This window comes from Nannospalax galili, unplaced genomic scaffold, assembly GCF_000622305.1.
Source record: "Nannospalax galili isolate Female #2095 unplaced genomic scaffold, S.galili_v1.0 scaffold334, whole genome shotgun sequence".
Classification (NCBI taxonomy): domain Eukaryota; kingdom Metazoa; phylum Chordata; class Mammalia; order Rodentia; family Spalacidae; genus Nannospalax; species Nannospalax galili.
In genome coordinates, this window is record NW_008336888.1 from 1,200,387 (window position 1) to 1,217,258 (window position 16,872).

The 16,872-nt window shown below is 41.5% G+C and overlaps 1 protein-coding gene across 6 annotated transcripts in view; it reads left to right on the forward strand.

Moving 5' to 3' along the window:
* The window catches only part of Matn2 (matrilin 2), a 193,950-nt gene that overhangs the window by 114,745 nt on the left and 62,333 nt on the right, over positions 1-16,872 (forward strand). For 4 of the 6 annotated variants that reach the window (XM_008831538.3, XM_008831539.3, XM_017797745.2 and 1 more), the window contains exon 5: positions 647-769. The exons of the other annotated variants lie outside the window; for them this stretch is intronic. In XM_008831538.3, the coding sequence (XP_008829760.1) occupies positions 647-769 (123 nt within the window). The remainder of the gene's footprint in view (positions 1-646; positions 770-16,872) is intronic. 6 annotated transcript variants of the gene reach the window in all.

The window sequence follows — 16,872 nt, forward strand, 5'->3', positions numbered from 1 at the left end:
TTTATGATTCTGATATGAGAATTAAGTCCTTGATCATCTTTATGATTGTTCTTTTAAATTCAGTGTCTTGGGTTATCTCTAGGGGTTCTCCTTGTAGAACTCTTCTACAGGATTGGTGGAGTTTGGTGGGGACATAGTGTCTTGGCTTTCCATTTTATTATTATTTCATTATGATCTTGGGATGTGAATTTCTTTTGTTGTTTATGATTCTGATATGAGAATTAAGTTGAAGTATGCTTCTGTTTTCTGTTTGCAAATTACCCTCTCAGGCTGTCTGCTAGGATCTCAGCCTTCACCTACCAAAGCCAGATCTGCCCTGGAGCCTTGGGACGGGCCTCACAAAATCCCAGGTAGGGGGATGAGTATGGCACAATTAGGGGAAGCTCACCACCACGTGGAGGCAGAATACAGGGGCTCTCAGGCAGTCCCCTGCATTCTTAGCCCCTCTGTCAGAGAGAGGCCAGAGGGAGGCCAGAAGTCGGTACTCTCTGGTGGTCTGCTGAGATCAGAGCCACTACACCAATCTATATATTAATTTTTATAATGTTTTTGAAAGTTACTACAGCAAGTGGCATAGAGCTGAATTGCCCTGGACCGGGGCCACATCCTGCCAGAGTTGTGTTCTAATGGTACAACTTTGCTTCAGTCCAGGATCTGTGTGCCACAGAGGACCATGGTTGTGAGCAGCTCTGTGTGAACGTGCCAGGCTCCTTTGTCTGCCAGTGCTACAGTGGCTACACCCTGGCCAAGGATGGGAAAAGGTGTGCAGGTGAGCATCCATCTAGTCTGTGTGTGAAGAAAGACATGGTAAGCACAGGTAGGAGGGCAGGGGAAGCTCAACATATCCACACTTTGAATTTTAATGACGAGTCCAGTCTTTGATCTAGTTGTTAGAATTTGAACTTAAAGGACTTCATTTTTGCCCACAATCAGTAGGCATTTCAGATCCTCTGCATAGCGTGTGTTTATGATAATCTATATAAATATAATTAATTACCTATTGTATTGCTTGAAAAGGGCAGAGTGGATTTTGTTCACGTTTGGAACATTTTGCTGTGGCCAGGCTTAACTGTAGCTCTTGTGTTATATATAAAATTTGCTTGAGCCAGGAGTGGTGGTGCACACCTTTAATCCCAGCACTTGGGAGGTAGAGGCAAGTGGGTCTCTGTGAGTTCGAAGCCAGCGTGGTCTACATAGCAAGTTCCAGGACAGCTGGGGCTACAGGGAAACTCTGTCTCAATAAGACAAAAAAATAATAAAGATAAAAAAATAAAATAAAATTTGCTTGATGATGGGCAGAGGTGTTGTGCAGTACCTCCAGGACATCCGCGTCCTCCTTCCTTCATGTTGGACCTGCAGTTCAGTGAGAGGCCCAGGATACAGTGAGAGGCCCAGGATACTACTGTATGAAAGGGCCCAGCTGTCCATATTGACAGGATAGTCACAGAAAGCAAACACTAGCTTCAAAAACAAGAGCCAGGGAAAGGGTCTCTAGGAAAAGCTTGGAGCTACAAGCAAAGATTCACTATTGAATACCTTCCCACTCGGTGACTCCACACTGAATGATCAGGTGAGAGGTGGGAGAGGTAGGCTGGCACCTGATTTGTTCAGCAGTGGATGATAGTTCTCCTCAGCCCTGGCAGAGCAGGCCAACAAATTTCTAATATGTAAATCCTCCATGATTGGCTACAATGCCCTTGTGCAATTTCATTCATTGTTAGAGCAGCAAAAGTAGATAAATGACTGTAGATGTTCAGTAAACCGAACCAGAGATCCCAAGGGCAAAATCTGCATGGAAGAGGACTTGGCTGGCATCAGGAGTGAACCTGGGCTCCTGACTGAATTCTGGTCCATATCCCTTTGCTTTCAGAGACCATGTTATGGCCTTTCAATACTTATTTTCCTTTCACATTATGTACTTTTTCACTACTTTAAATTTACATTTACCAGCATACTCTAATTATTGGTTAGGGATACGAAAAGGGGAAAAGGTAACAAAACAAAAAAGTGGTCACGTACTATTTTGCAGGTGAGTGATGGGAGTACTGTAGGTACTTTCAACGCTGATGGGGTTGGAAACTACCCTCGGTAGAGGTTATCAACTGGCATTGGTCTCCTAAGCGTTAGGCTTGTTTGTTGGAGGGAGATGATGCTCTTAATTTACTGATGATGAAAAGAGTAGCAGGGTACTCTGTTGACTCACTACCAAAAAAGAAGCCAACGTGAAACACCAAATTCAATTTTTTTGTTTCATTAATTTTTATTGTGCAACTAATATACTCTTATTGATGAATTTAAACACATAAGATCACCGTTAATAATTCGTTATATTTTCCACCATACTTTCCCCCATAGAAATATCTACTTCACAACATTTTGTTAATGTTTAACAAGATGAGGCTATGTTATGTATTTTTTTTATTACCTGCTTTCCCCCCTTCTTGTTGTTAAATAGGTAGAAATTTTGTGAACTGATGGATCAAAAAGAAATGAAATATTCATCCCAGCACTTGGGAAGCAGAGGCAGGTGGATCTCTGTGAGTTCAAGGCCAGCCTGGTCTACATAGTGCATTCCAGGACAGCTGGGGCTACAGGGAGACCCTGTCTCAAAAGCCAAAACAAGAAAAGGAAAAAGAAAAGAAATGGAATATTTGTGAGAAAGGGCAATAGATGAGCTTCAAGAAGCAGGGAAAGCAGTTCTGGTTGATTGTGTGAGGGAAGGAACTTGGAGAACCCAGAGCTTGTGGGGTCACAGGGGATAGATGGGCAGGAGGCCCTCTTGGCCTTTGGGAAACTAGAGGGTGGTATGGACTCCAGGTCTCTCCATGTTGCAAAATAATTGCCTAATTGTCCCAGTGTAGTAGAGAACCTTTGTGTCTCTAAGGATTTTGCTGTAACTCTGGAATTTGACATTTACTGGAGAGCAAAAAGCATGAACAAGTAGATGCTGTGGTTGCCAGGGAGCAATGACGTGTTGTATTAATTCAAGATGGATGTATTTCTTGCTGCGGCTTATGAGCAATGTCTGCCTGTCTAAGGGCATCAAGCAGAAGAGTAGGGAACTGGGAGAGACTGTGTATACTGATGTGACCCAGTTCTTGTCCCTCAGATGATCCCAGCACCGCCATCTCCACCATTGTCCTTACAGCCATTGGCCAAGCAGCTGCTCTGTGAGAGGCTGGATGGGAGATGATCAAGCAGATCTCAGTGGCCAGTAACCTCTGTTAAGGGGTCTGTACAAATTCTCAATAGATCAGTTGCCATGCCAGGGGCCTGTGCTGAGTGCCCAGTGAAAGAGTCAAGAGAGGGCACAAAGCAGAGAAGAGAGACATTTGAGGAGCTGGGCTGCAAGAGCTGCATATAGAAGGAAGGGTAGCTTTTGGACAGAATGCAAGGCAAGGACCCGTGTGAAGGGCAGTGATGGTGTGGGAATGGTAGCACTCAAAGGAGACTGTCCCAGTGAGAACACATTAGAAGCTATGCAGGCAGCCTAACGAGGGCATTAGTCTCAAAGATGGAGACTCTGGAGGCTACAAAATAATTGTGTAAAACCCAAAACAAAACAAAAAGATACCTTGTGAAGTTTCAGGTAAGTTTAGTTTTGTGTTGGGTGGCATTCATGGCTGTCCTGGGTTGGACACACCTGGAAAAGGACTCCATGACCTTAAGCTTCTGAAAAAGATGCAACAGTGATGGAAGAAGGGTGAGAACAGTTGTAGGAAAGAGAAGGAGAAGTTTGGAGTTACAGTGAGACATCAAGGACATGTCTCAGAGAGCAGGAGACACAGCCCCAGCATGAGAGCAGGCACTTAGGGAACCAACAACACAGGCAGGAAGTAGCATGGCTCTCCTTTGTTCATCTTAATTTCCATTTAGTTGTTTCCATCTTAAATGTCACTATGTCTCTTTATATGTCTTGATGGCACCTGGACCTTGAGACCATCAACTGGCCTCACATTCCAGCTAGACATGTGTCTTTAATCTCTGAGCTTTGCTTTTCTCATCCATGGTGAGGAGTCATAATGCCTACTGCATAGGGTCTGAGAGGATAGGCTATGGAGTAAAGTTCCTGATGTACACTTGGCCGTGATTATGATGATCATAACACCCATGACCTTCATTTCCTGACCATGGATGAAACATGGAATGAGGAGAGAGTAGGGGACTGGTACTTGAACTCAGCCACATGTAGGGAGCAGAAAGAAATGAGGGCAAGAGAAATATCCATGAATGACAGGCTGTGGAGGGAAGGGAGAGGGAGAAAATACATCAAAAGAATTGTGGAATATGATGGGTAATCATTAGGCAGGTCAGTATTCATCCCATGCCCCAGGAGGCCAAACAAAACAATAATAACAGAGAAGGAAATAGAGTCGCTCCATTGATTCAGCTCAGCAAACATTTCCATTACTCTCTGCCATGTACTCCGCCAAGCCTAAGGGATTCCAGGATGACCAGGAAGCCACTGCTAATGATCAAGTGGGGTGGGATGACAAGCTGATATGGGGGAGCAGAAATGGCGAGATAGCTTAGAGGCACTTACCACCAAGTCTGAGGTCGATCCCAGGAAATCACATGGTGGAGAGAGAGAACCAATTCCCTCAAATTGTCATCTGACCTCTACACAGGGACTGTGACATATACTCATGCACACACACAATAAATAAATAAATATAATAATCATTTTATTATTATTATTTTTTTGCCTGTCAAATGCCAATATCATTGAACATTTTATTCTATTTTTTTCCCACCCGCTTCTCTGTTTTTTTTTTTTTTTAACAGAGCATAAGGTAGGGGTTTCTTTACAGAAGAGTAGGATGCCACACATTTACAGCTGTGTATAAAGTCTACACTCAAATACAGATCCTGTGACCTCCTGAAAGCTGTGCAAAATGGTGAGAGAACTTCTTGGTGTTCTTGGCTTATCTATCCTTTGCCCCTCCCCCCACATGCAGATAAGGTTGACTGATTGGGTGGGGCACAAAATGGTGAGAGAAGTGTTCTCGGCTTATCTATCCTTTGCACTTCGCCCTACATGCAACTAAGGCCGACCGATTGGATGGGGGTGGGTAATTGACTCCCCCTTGACTCCATGATGAGCTTGGGAAGGAGATGTGACTATAGCTTGCTGGCATAGTGGTCAGAGGGCATTTCCAGTTAATGCTTCACCCCTTCCTCTGGCTCTTACATTCTTTCTGCCAACCTCTTCTGCAAAAGTCCCTGAGCCTTGAAGGGGGTGATAGGTGTGAGATGATGTTCCTCCCATTGTGGCAAGGCACTGAACTTTTGGGTCTCTACATCATCTATTTTCCATGGGCTATTGGCCAGTTTCAGTGGGATTCCATCTACTATACAAACACACACAGCAAGAAGCAAGAACATCTAGACAGTGACTGCTGTAATAACTTAACCTATGGGTGTAAACACAAATGCTTAGTCAGTACTTTAGCAGGTTCATCATTTCCATCTAACAAAGCAATTGTAGTGACTTCCCACTGGGGCCTACTTTCTCCCATGCCACAGGGGTTGGCCGGGTCTACAGCACCAGATGTGTGTTCCACCCCTAGGAGCGGGCATTATATCCAATCGAAAATGTGCTGGTTGTACATACGCTAGATGCTCCACTATTGCACCAGCAGGGGCATCTTGTTTGGTGTGTTGATAGTGCAACATGCAGGGTCTGCCACTGAAGAGAACTCTAGGGGACTATTCTCCCCCATTCATCTGTGTGTTGCTTTTTGGCACCACGAAAGCCACCCATCCAGTGGCAGGGAGTTTCCAGCTTAGTCCAAGCTTGATTTCTCCATCTCCTGCGCTCACATCAAGCAGTGTCTTCAGTAATAGGGTTTTTCTGTCCACTTGCAGTGTACAACCAACATTATTGACAATGGCCTTTATTGTTTGGGGACCTCTAGTGTCCCTCAATAAATTATTTTGTAAAAAACCAGATAGCAGGGATAAGGAGAGGGTGGTAAGAACATGGAGACAGCAGATCTGAACTACTCAGTTACTGGTTTGGTAGAAGCTAACCACATCCAGCTCCTGGCAAACTCCTGCAGTCAGTTTTCAGTTTCCACAAATTTGTAGCAATGGTTCTAGTGCATTGACTCATCCCAGAATTGTTACTGTGACTTGCATGAAAAATAAGTTTTTACCCATTGGCTCAGGATTTTTTTATTCAACATTTCCACCAGTATGAGTTAGTAGAACATTGCATTTGAATACCAGAATCCCATCTCCCTGACTACGCATTTCATTGTACACAGTTCTGAGTTTATTTCCAGATGTAATCGAATCTGAGGTAGAATACTCGCTAAGACCCCACTTCTTCTTTAATGGAGCTCTACCACCAAAGCTGTATTAATTGCCATCCTAACCTGAACATTTTTCAAAGACCATGTGTCTATTTCCTCAAGTGTGGGTTTTCTACTGAATTTGCTTACCTGATTCTTACTGGCTGCTTTGCATTTGAGGGTAACTTTGGTCCTGTTTGAGTTTTATCTGTTCAAACAGATGATAAACCCTCCAGGCAAAAGCCACTTGAACTTTTCACTTTTCAGAGTGAACTCACAGTGCTGTTTCACTCAAATAATTGATGAAGATAAGATGGCTGACCACAATCTCAAACATTCCTGGTTTTTTAAAATATACTTTCCCTTAATTAGTTTTTAAATTGCAAAATCATTTTTTTTTTTTTTGCTTAGTGTGTTGGTCCTTTCATGCTCGCAGAACAAAATACCTGAAACTGAGCCTTGTGTGGTGGTGCACACCTTTAATCCCAGCACTGGGGAGGCAAAGGCAGGATGAATCTCTGTGAAATCAAGGCCAGCCTGGTCTATATAGTGAGTTTCAGGCCAGCTGGGGCTACAGGGAGACCCTGTCTCCATAAAACAAAACAAAACAAAACAAATCAGATATACAAACCAAACAAAACAAACCCCCCAACCCCCCAAAACTCTGAAACTGGGTACTTTATAAACAAGAATGCTCTCCTCTCAAGGCTAGGAATCTAGGACCAAGGCATTGTCAGGTTTGGTGTCTGGTAAGGGCTGCTCTTTGCTTTGAAGATGGCACCTTGAACCCTATGTCCTCACATGGTGGAAGGCAGGAGAGTGAAAAGAGACTGAATGCTATGTGAAGCCTCTTTTATGAAGCTTTCTGCTATTAATAACTAATCACCTCCTGAAGGCCTTACTTCTTGGTACTGTTGTATTAGAAATTAAATCTGAACATGAATTTTGGAGCAGCATGGACATTCAAACCATCAATCACACTTACTTTCGTTTTAATCAGAGTGTAAATATATATAAAGTCAAAACCAGATTTTACTTTCCAAAAAGCTTTGCTTTCCCTTCCTGCTCTTCTAAGGTATCTTGTACATGACATTGACTTGTCACTACTGTGCAAGGTATAGCACACTGCCTGACACTGGAATCACTGAATAAATGCTCCTAAATAAATGAATGGCATACAGGTATCTTTATATTTCCCAGTTCAACCTTACCTTATTAGAAAGATGGTGTGATAAAAATTCAACTTATAGCTGGCTGTGGTGGTGCAAGCCTTTAATTCTAGCACTTGGGAGGCAGAGGCAGGTGGATCTCTGTGAGTTCAAGGCCAGTCTGGTCTACATAGCAAGTTCCAGGCCAGCTGGGACTATAGGGAGACCCTGTGTCAAAAACACCAAAAATTTTTTTTCAGCTTACATTTATTGAATGTTACTAAGTCGTAGGGTCTGTTTAAAATATTTTACATGTATTACAATAGCCTTATAGGGTAGATACTGTTGTTACTGTGTGTAGAAGGAAGAGTTTATTTGGCTTAGGGTTCCAAAGAGGCAAGAGTCCATCACAGTGGGGAGGCATGGCGGCAGAGGTGGCTGGAGGAGCAGAAGCTAGACTCTACATCTTCAAGCAGGCACAGGAAGCAAGAGATCGACTGGAGATGCGGCAAGGCTTAAGAACTCTCTAAGCCTGCCCCCACTGATATCCTCCTCCAGGATAGCCATACCTTCTAAGACCTCCCAAAACAGTGCTACCAACTGGGGACAAAATGTCCAAATACTTGGAGCCTATGGGGGACATTTTCATTCAAACCACTACATACTGCATCTTAATTTTTTTTGTTTCAGTTACTTCAGGATAATTGAGGATGATAATACCTACCTGTTCTAGTTTGCTTTCTATTGCTGTGATAAACACTGACCAAAAGCAATGTTGGGGAGGAAAGGGTTATTTGCCTTACAGATTACAGTCCATCATCCAGGGAAGCTAAGGCAGGAATCTAGAGCCAGGAGCAGAAGCAGAGACCATGGAGGAATGCTGCTTACAGCTTACTGGCTTGCTCGGCTACTTTTCTTATACGGCCCAGGCCCACCTGCCCAGGAATGGCACCATCACAGAAGGCTGAGGCCTTCTATATCAATTAGCAACTGAGAAAATACCCCACAGACATGGGCACAGGCCAGTATGACGGAGGCAGCTCTTCAGTTGCAGCCCTTTCCCCCTTAGGTGCATCAAGGTGACAACTGAAGCTAACTATGACACTAACTTAAAGGGCTGTTGTAAGGGCTGAGTTAATGTGTAAAGTGCTTAGGACAGTGCTATACAAGTTAGGTAATTTGTCACCACTACAATGTCTAATAGTCTGATCATGATTAAATATTTGTATATCTGTTATGAGTGTCTTCTTAAGAGTAATTGCATTTAATAGTGTATCTTAAGTATGGCATGTTTAAGCAATCACATTGGGATCTCTGCATACTGAGAATGACAGTGGTGTTTTTCATTGGGATTCAGTGTGGCATTAATGCTGCCTACATAGACTTCCCCAGCATTAACCTATGCCAGTTATCCTTAGTGAGGAAAGAGCAATAGATATTTATTTGGGACAAAGCATGTGAGGATGGATTTTTATATTGAAAAATCTTACTTTTAATTTATCAACTATCCCTTGAAACATGACACCCTCCCACGATGTGTGTGGATTTTCTCCCTATGTTAGTTTGCTAGAGCTGCCTTAGCAAAATGCAGTAGGCTTTGTGGCCTAAATAACAGAAATATATCTTCTCATGGCTTTGGAGGCTAGAAGTTCGTTCCAGGGTCTCTGTTCTCAGCTTATGGTATATTCCCACATGGTCTTTCCTCTGTGTGTGTACATCTCTAGCACCTCTTTGGTGTCTAAATCGCTTCTTATTTTAACTTAACCACCTCTTTAAAGACCCTGCCTTTCCATGTAGTCACAGTCTGAAGTATTGAAGATTAAGGCTTCAACATACAAATTTGTGGCGACACATGATTTAGCCCATAAACGCACCCCCCACCCTGTTGTTATAAAAATCAGTAATGAACCTGCTATAGGTTTTTAATACTGCATTTGGAAATGAACTCATTCCTTGGGGAGGAGAACTTCTATGAGTTTGACCTTACATGTGCGTCTAGTAAGTATGCAGCAAGGCAGATGCTTCTGTTTCTTTAAATGACAGGCTGGCTTTTTCCTTTTTTGCTTTCAACAAACTTTAAAAGCCAAATGTCCTTTCAGGTACTCTTTCTGTAGATTGATCTCTGCTAAGAAAACCTTAGGATGTGAGCTGATTATAAATAACGAATGTTGATCTTAAGTCTTTATTACCTTGTACCAAAGTACCATTTATCCTTGAAGACAGCTGAGTGATTTCTCACACATTGGCCATTGGACATGGCTTCCAACTCTGGGATTTCAGCCCTTTGTGTTCTACTGAGCCAAAAAGCGACAGCCAGAATTACTATACTTTCCATCTTCAAAGCTACATGTAGAGATTTCAGGCAGAAATGACAGGATTTTGTTGAAATAGATGAGGACTTGGAACTGGGGAGGCATTGCGGAGCTACAGAGGTCATCTCCATACATCTGCCTTCTAATCGTAGCCTTCCTTTTCTCAAGTACAGTTTTGTAACTAAGGAAGTTGCGCAATGAACCCAAAATATTTGGGTAAATGATGCCGGAGATGAGTGGACTAGAACTCTCTGGGCCTTAAAGCACTTTGAGGCTCATATGCCTGGAAATGGATTCCTCCATGTCTAGCTGCTGAGTGATGGCCTGAGCAGCATGCTGTCCCAGAGGCCTGACTGTAAGTCAGTGGATGGCCCTGATACCTTGAGATTTTACCAACGAGGGGCTTGGACCCAGCAGTCACTGAATTCTGCCTTTCCTCTCCTTAGTTCAGAGAGTTCTGCACAGAAAGAGAAAAAATAGCCTGAGTGTCAGGGCCTGGAGAAGCACTCTCATCCTATGAAGTTGGCCAGTGGCTGACTGGTTAGTGGAAGATAACATTCGAAGAGAGAAATCCTACAACACTACACATTGAAATTATACCAGCACTAAGGAAGCATTGCTGCGAGTTCTAGGTAGCCTGGTCTACGTAGCAAGTTCCAGGCTACCCTGGTCTACACCGTGAGACCCTGCCCCGCTGTAATAAAAGAAACCCCACCCAAATCACCTGCATATACAAACCTACCTTAATTATTTTTGTTTAAAAACCTAAGTGTACATTTAGTAGCAATTATATTTAATAATACTTTCTAAACACTAAGTAGGTTATTTTGAAGAAAAATGTGATATTTAAAATCTTTGTATTGTATAAATTATCCCATGACATGTTGTCTGTGATTTTGAAGTTTGGAGTTCTTCAAGTTGGAACAAGGATTTGAAAAGTTCTGTAAAATAATCTAGCGTCAGAATTCTTGTTGCTATTAATGAAAAAATGTTCTCACAGTAATTTTGCTTGGCATGTTGCCTCAAGTCTCTCCAAAGCTATCAACCTAATTTTTATTTTTTGTTTTTCTTTTTGATTTATTTTTATGTGTGTGGGTGTTTTGCCTACATGTAACTGCACACATGTCTTGCAATATCCACAGAAGCCAGAAGAAGGCATTGGATCCCGTGGAATTGGAATTATGAATGGTTGTTAGCTGCCAAGTGGGTGTTGGGAAGCTAACCTGGGTCCTCTGCAAAAGCAGCCAATGCTCTTAACCACTGCGCCATCTCTCTAGCCCCTAATTTTTTTTTTGAAGAAAATTTCATTCTTCTACAGGTGGAGATCCAGTTTTGCCAGCACCATTTGCTGAACATACTGTCTTTTCTCCAGTGAATGTTCTTGGCCCCTTTGTCAAATATCAGGTGGCTGAAATTGCATTTACTCATATTTGGGTCTTCAGTTTTGTTCCATTGCTCTATGGATCTATTTTTATGCCAGTACCATGTTGTTTTATTGACTATAGCTCTGTAATACAGTTTAAAATCTGGTATAGTAATCCCCCAGCATTACTTAGTGCTCAGGGTGGCTTTGGTTATCCGAGGTCTTTTATGCTTCTATATGAATCTTAGGATTTTTTTCCAATTCTGTGAAAAATGTTATGGGGATTTTGATTGGCATTGCATTGAATCTATAAATGGCTTTTGGTAGGAAGGTCATTTTCACAATATTAATCCTTCCAATCCATGAGCATGGGAGGTCCTTCCATCTTCTGATGTCTTCCTCAATCTCTTTCTTTAAAGAGTTAAAATTTTCATTTCTTTAATGTCTTAAGTCAGGTTTACTCCAAGATATTTTATAATTTTTTTGCAGCTATTGCGAACGGGAGTGTTTCCATGTGCTGTTTCTCTGATTGCTTGTTATTGGTATATAGAAAGGCTACAGACTTTTGTAGGTTAATGTTGTAACCTGCCACTTTACTGAATGTGTTAATAACTTCTAGAAGTTTTCTGGTGGAATTTTTGGCATCTTTTAGATATAATATCATATCATCTGCAAAAAGGGATAATTTGATCTCTTCTTTTGCAAGTATTACTCCTTTAATTTCTTTCTCTTGTCTTATTGCTGAAACTAAACCCCTGTCTTTCACCTTGCACAAAAGTCAACTCCAAATGGATCAAAGACCTCAATGTGAAGCCTGAAACTCTGAAACTGTTAGAAGAAAACATTGGCAATAACCTACAAAATATAGGTATAAGAAAGGATTTTCTAAACCAGACATCAATTGTTCAGGAAACAAAGTCAAGAATCAACAAATGGGACCTCATTAAACTAAAATGCTTCTGTACATCAAAAGAAGCAACCAAAGAAGTAAAGAGAAAACCCACAGAATGGGAGAAAATCTTCACCAGTGACACATCTAACAGAGGTTTAACATCCAGAATATATAACGAACTCAAAAAGCAAAAAATCAAGAAAGGAAGTAACCCAACTAAAAGATGGGTTAAGGAACTGAACAGAAAACTCTCAAAAGAAGAAATAAAGACCACTAAGAAGCATCTTAAAAGGTGTTCAACATCACTAGTAATTAGGGAAATGCAAATTAAAACCACTTTAAGATTTCACCTTACCCCAGTCAGACTGGCTAATATCAAGAAAGCAAATGATACCAAATGTTGGAAAGGATGTGGGGTAAGGGGAATGCTCATCCACTGATGGTAGGAATGCAAACTTGTTCAACCCCTATGAAAAGCAGTGTGGAGAACTCTTAAAAAACTACAAATGAACCTACCAGTGTGGAAAACTCTTCAAACACTAAAAATGAACCTACCATTTGACCTGATTATGTCATTCCTTGGCATATACCCAAAGACTCATCTGATTGTGGAGATACTTGTACACTCGTGTTTGTTGGTGCTCTTTTCACAGTAGCTAAGAGGTGGAAGCACCTAAATGTCCCTCAACTGATGAGTGGATAAAACGTAGTACATTTACACAATGGAGATCTACTCAGTGGTAAATAAAAATGAAATCATAAAATTTGCAGGTAAATGGATGAAACTAGAAACAACCAATGTATGTTCTCCCTCACATGTGGATCCTAGCATCAAATACTTATATGTGAGTTTCTATCCAGGCATATCTACAGGAACCAGGATAATGAAAAGGAACCAGGGAGGTAAAGGAAAAGAAAGAACCTGAAAGAGAAGAAAATAGGCATCTTAAAAGGATTTAGGAAACAGGCCTTAATATGAGAGATATGGATAAAAATTGGGTTATTTTAAGGGAGCAGGGAGGGAAGGTTATACAAGGAACCTAGGAGATAAAGGCAAAGAAGGAACTCAAGAGACATGGAACCGTAGGAGAAGGGTATTATTAAGGGAGAAATGGGAAAAATTAGGGCACCTTAAGTGGGGAAACCATGGTGGAGGGATGAGACAATGCGAGAGATAAATAATGCCGAGCTAGTTTTAAAAAACCAGAGGGAACCATATTAGTCCAACAACCTGCTGACACATTATACATACAACTAGATCAAGGAATATAATATATGTCTAGGCAAGGTTTATCTGAGAACACTTGGTCTTTGCCCGAGCTTTATCTACATGGTACATGGTAATTAAAAGTACCAGACTGGTGGAACTAACCTTCTTGGATGTTTAACAGTCATACTTTGAGGCCTATACTAATTTGGTCAGAGGGACATAAAGGACAGTTTTTGTTCCTTGCCCTCCTAGGTCAACTAAGTTCTAGGAGACTATGAGCATCTCTCAAAATGTCCTGTGACTGTGGTGAGTCACCTGTCCTCTTGATCAAGGAGGCCATGGACACCCCACCAGATGGACTTGAACCAGTCTACAAAGAGGAGGGTCAACACAGAGGAAACATTTCTTTTATGTTTCCAAGTGAAGCCAGCCATGGTCGAACAGGACCTTTGGCTTATCTTCACATAGATGGAGCTGGTAAAAGAAGGGAGCTAGGAGCTTCTCCCAAGCCCATGTGACCCCTGAGGAACAGATCCTCAAACAGCCTTAAGAGTAAAATAAATTGGTTTATCTGGGCCAACTGTAGGGTCTTAAACACCCAAAAGTAAAATATAACCAAAGATTAAAGGGGTCAAAATAATTTTTTAAGAGTCCATATGTATAACTAAAGGCTATATAACAAGAAACAATACCAGACAGGAGATACCTTCCTTTGAATTGTTGGCCAGGGTGGCCCAAGAGATTCCCAGACAGTAACCCAGCATAGAACTGGGAAAATGAACAGCAGACTTCAATCTTAGCTAAAGGACTATTGACAACTGATTGCTGCTAGATGAGGAACAGCTGATCTTCCCAAAACAAGGATCTCTAGATAGGCTGACTAGATTCAGCGGATGGGTAAGCACTGGGGACGTCTGGGAGCACCAACAACACAGCGGACAGTAACAGGGATGACAGAATATATGGACTCCAGTGAGTGGGCGGGGGGGTATGGAAGGGTGCCATTTGGAAAGTGGATATATAGATAAATAAGATTGTTTGGGATGTTCTGTATGAAATACAAAGAAATCAAATAAAAAAGTGAGTTATAAAAAATTCTGAGTGCTTATATTTTATTGGCTTTATTATATATCATCACAATAACATGTACACATGGCATGGTCTTTTTAATAGAAGCTGTTAAAATTTAGCATGATCTCCTAAGAGGCTTGTTGACAGATTCTTGAATTCCCTACTCAGAATTTCTGATTCCATTAGTCTAAGGTAGGACCTGAGAATCAATATGATGGACAAGTTTGCAAATGATTATTGATGCAAGCAGTTCATAGACCACACCCTGAGAACCCATGCCTTAGACATACCGTGTGGTCAGTGGAAGAGCACAGATGTTAGTGAACACAGATGTTCCATCACAGCTGCTTTATAAGCATACTGCTTAGCCAAAGAGAGCTGCACAGATATTCCAGACCATAGGTGTTCTAACTGCCTTGGTCATCTTATATGCTAGGGATGTCAAATTCCAGAATCTTCGAGCAAAGGAAAGCATGGCTTCACCAAGAGTTGGTTAAAAAGCTACTTCTGTACGTTGTTCAAAAGAATGGAAGAGTCTGAGTGTCTGTCTTTTTGATATAGTATCTTCATCACTCATTGTAGTACCAGCAAGATCCTAGGACTTGAAAGTCAGATTAGCAGCTTGTCTCTTGAAGAGAACACAAGAGTGTGCAGCCCACTGATAGCAGACACCATATCAGGTGTTTGGAGGTCTTCAAAGTGGCAGGCAAAGCCCAGCACAAAGAAATTGAAGGCAGGGCTTACCTACAGCTAACGAAGGCCCAGATGTGTCACAACTCCTGTGACACACAGACTGTGTGCCAGAGCTTGTTACTCCTTGATCTCAATGTCCCCAGCATCATGAAGATGGGAAATTAGCTTTTAGAAGGATTTGGTGCTAGCTCAATATTTATTTTATGACTCAACTCAAACAATTGGCTAATAGCCCATGATGTTAGACTCCAAAACAATGTGAGTACCTGGTTCCCACCATAGCAACTTACATATTAAACTCACAAATATTAGGTGCAGTTAGAACTGTTTAGAGAGGTGGTTACAAAAACAGTACATTTGAAACCTAGTGAAACTTGAGAGCAAAAGAATAAATACAATGCAGGTAGTTACCTTTATAGGTCTTCATTTTTCCCTTTGCAGCCTTTAATTATGATGTTAAATGTATTATTATCTTTCCCATGCATGATTCTACCTTTAAGAAACTGTACATTCAGGTTGAGAATGTAGTTCAGCGGTAGAGCACTTGCTTAACATGCACAAGGACCTGGATTCAATCTTTAGCACAGCAACAACAAAAAAGTACATGTCAGTACATTTTCAGATTCCATTTCCTCATTCTTATTTATAAATTTTTGACATTTCCTAAACACATATAGAAACTTTTTTTTAACTTAAAAAATTTTATTATTTTTATTTTATGTGTAGGAGTGTATTACCTGCATGTAGGTAAGTGCACCCTTGTCATGCAATGCCCGCAGAGGTTAGAAGAGGCTGTTGGATCCCCTGGGACTGGAGTTACTGACAATTGTTAGCTGCCATGTGGGTGCTGAGATTCAAACCCAGGTCTTCTGCAAGAACAACCAGTGTTCTTAACTTCTGAGCCATCTCTCCAGACCCATACAGAAACTTTTTTAAAAAATATTTTATTTATTATTTTTATTTTATGAATATATTGCCTGCATATACATAAGTGCACCTGTATCATACAGTGCCCTCGGAGGTCAGAAGAGGCTGTCAGATCTCTTGGAACTGGAGTTATAGACAGTTGTTAGCTGCCATGTGAGTGCTGGGAACTGAACCTGAGTCCTCTGCAAGAGCAGCCAGTACTCTTAATCACTGAGCATCTCTCCAGCTCCCAGATACTTATTTAAAAATTATTTTATTTTTTACAAATTTTACTTATTATTTTTATTTTATGTATATGAGTGTTTTGCCTGCAGGTACACATGTGTGCAGTGTCCTCAGAAGCCAAATCCCCTAGAACTGGAGTTGTAGATGGTTGTTAGTTGCCATGTGGGTTCTGGGATTTGAACCCATGCCCTCTGGGAGAGCAGCCAGGGCTTTTAACTGCTAGACCATCTCTCCAGCCCTGATTTATTTTATTTTTAATTATGTGTATATGTGTGAGTCTGTAGTGGGGTATGTGTATTATGTGAGTGCAGGTTCTTGCGGAGGCCAGATGAGGCATCTGATCCCCTGGAGCTGAACTTACAAGCAGTTGTGAGTTACCCAACATGAGTATTGGGAACCGAGTCAGATCCTGTGTGAGAGCAGTATGTGCTCTTAACTAATGAGCCATCTCTTCAACCCCCAGAAGTTTCTTTTTAAAGAAAGAAAGTTATCTATATAATCTAATCACTTGAACATAGCAAACATTCTTCTTTCTTATTTGGGGGGGGATCTGCTTTTAAAAAGGATATAAGCTGGGCATTGTGGTACACACCTTTAATCCCAGCACTTGGGAGGCAGAAGCAGGTGGATCTCTATGAGCTCCAGGGCAGCTGGGGCTATAGGGAGACCCTGTCTCAAAAAGATAAAAAACAAAACAAAACAAAACAAAACAAAACAAAACAAAACCCGTTGGGC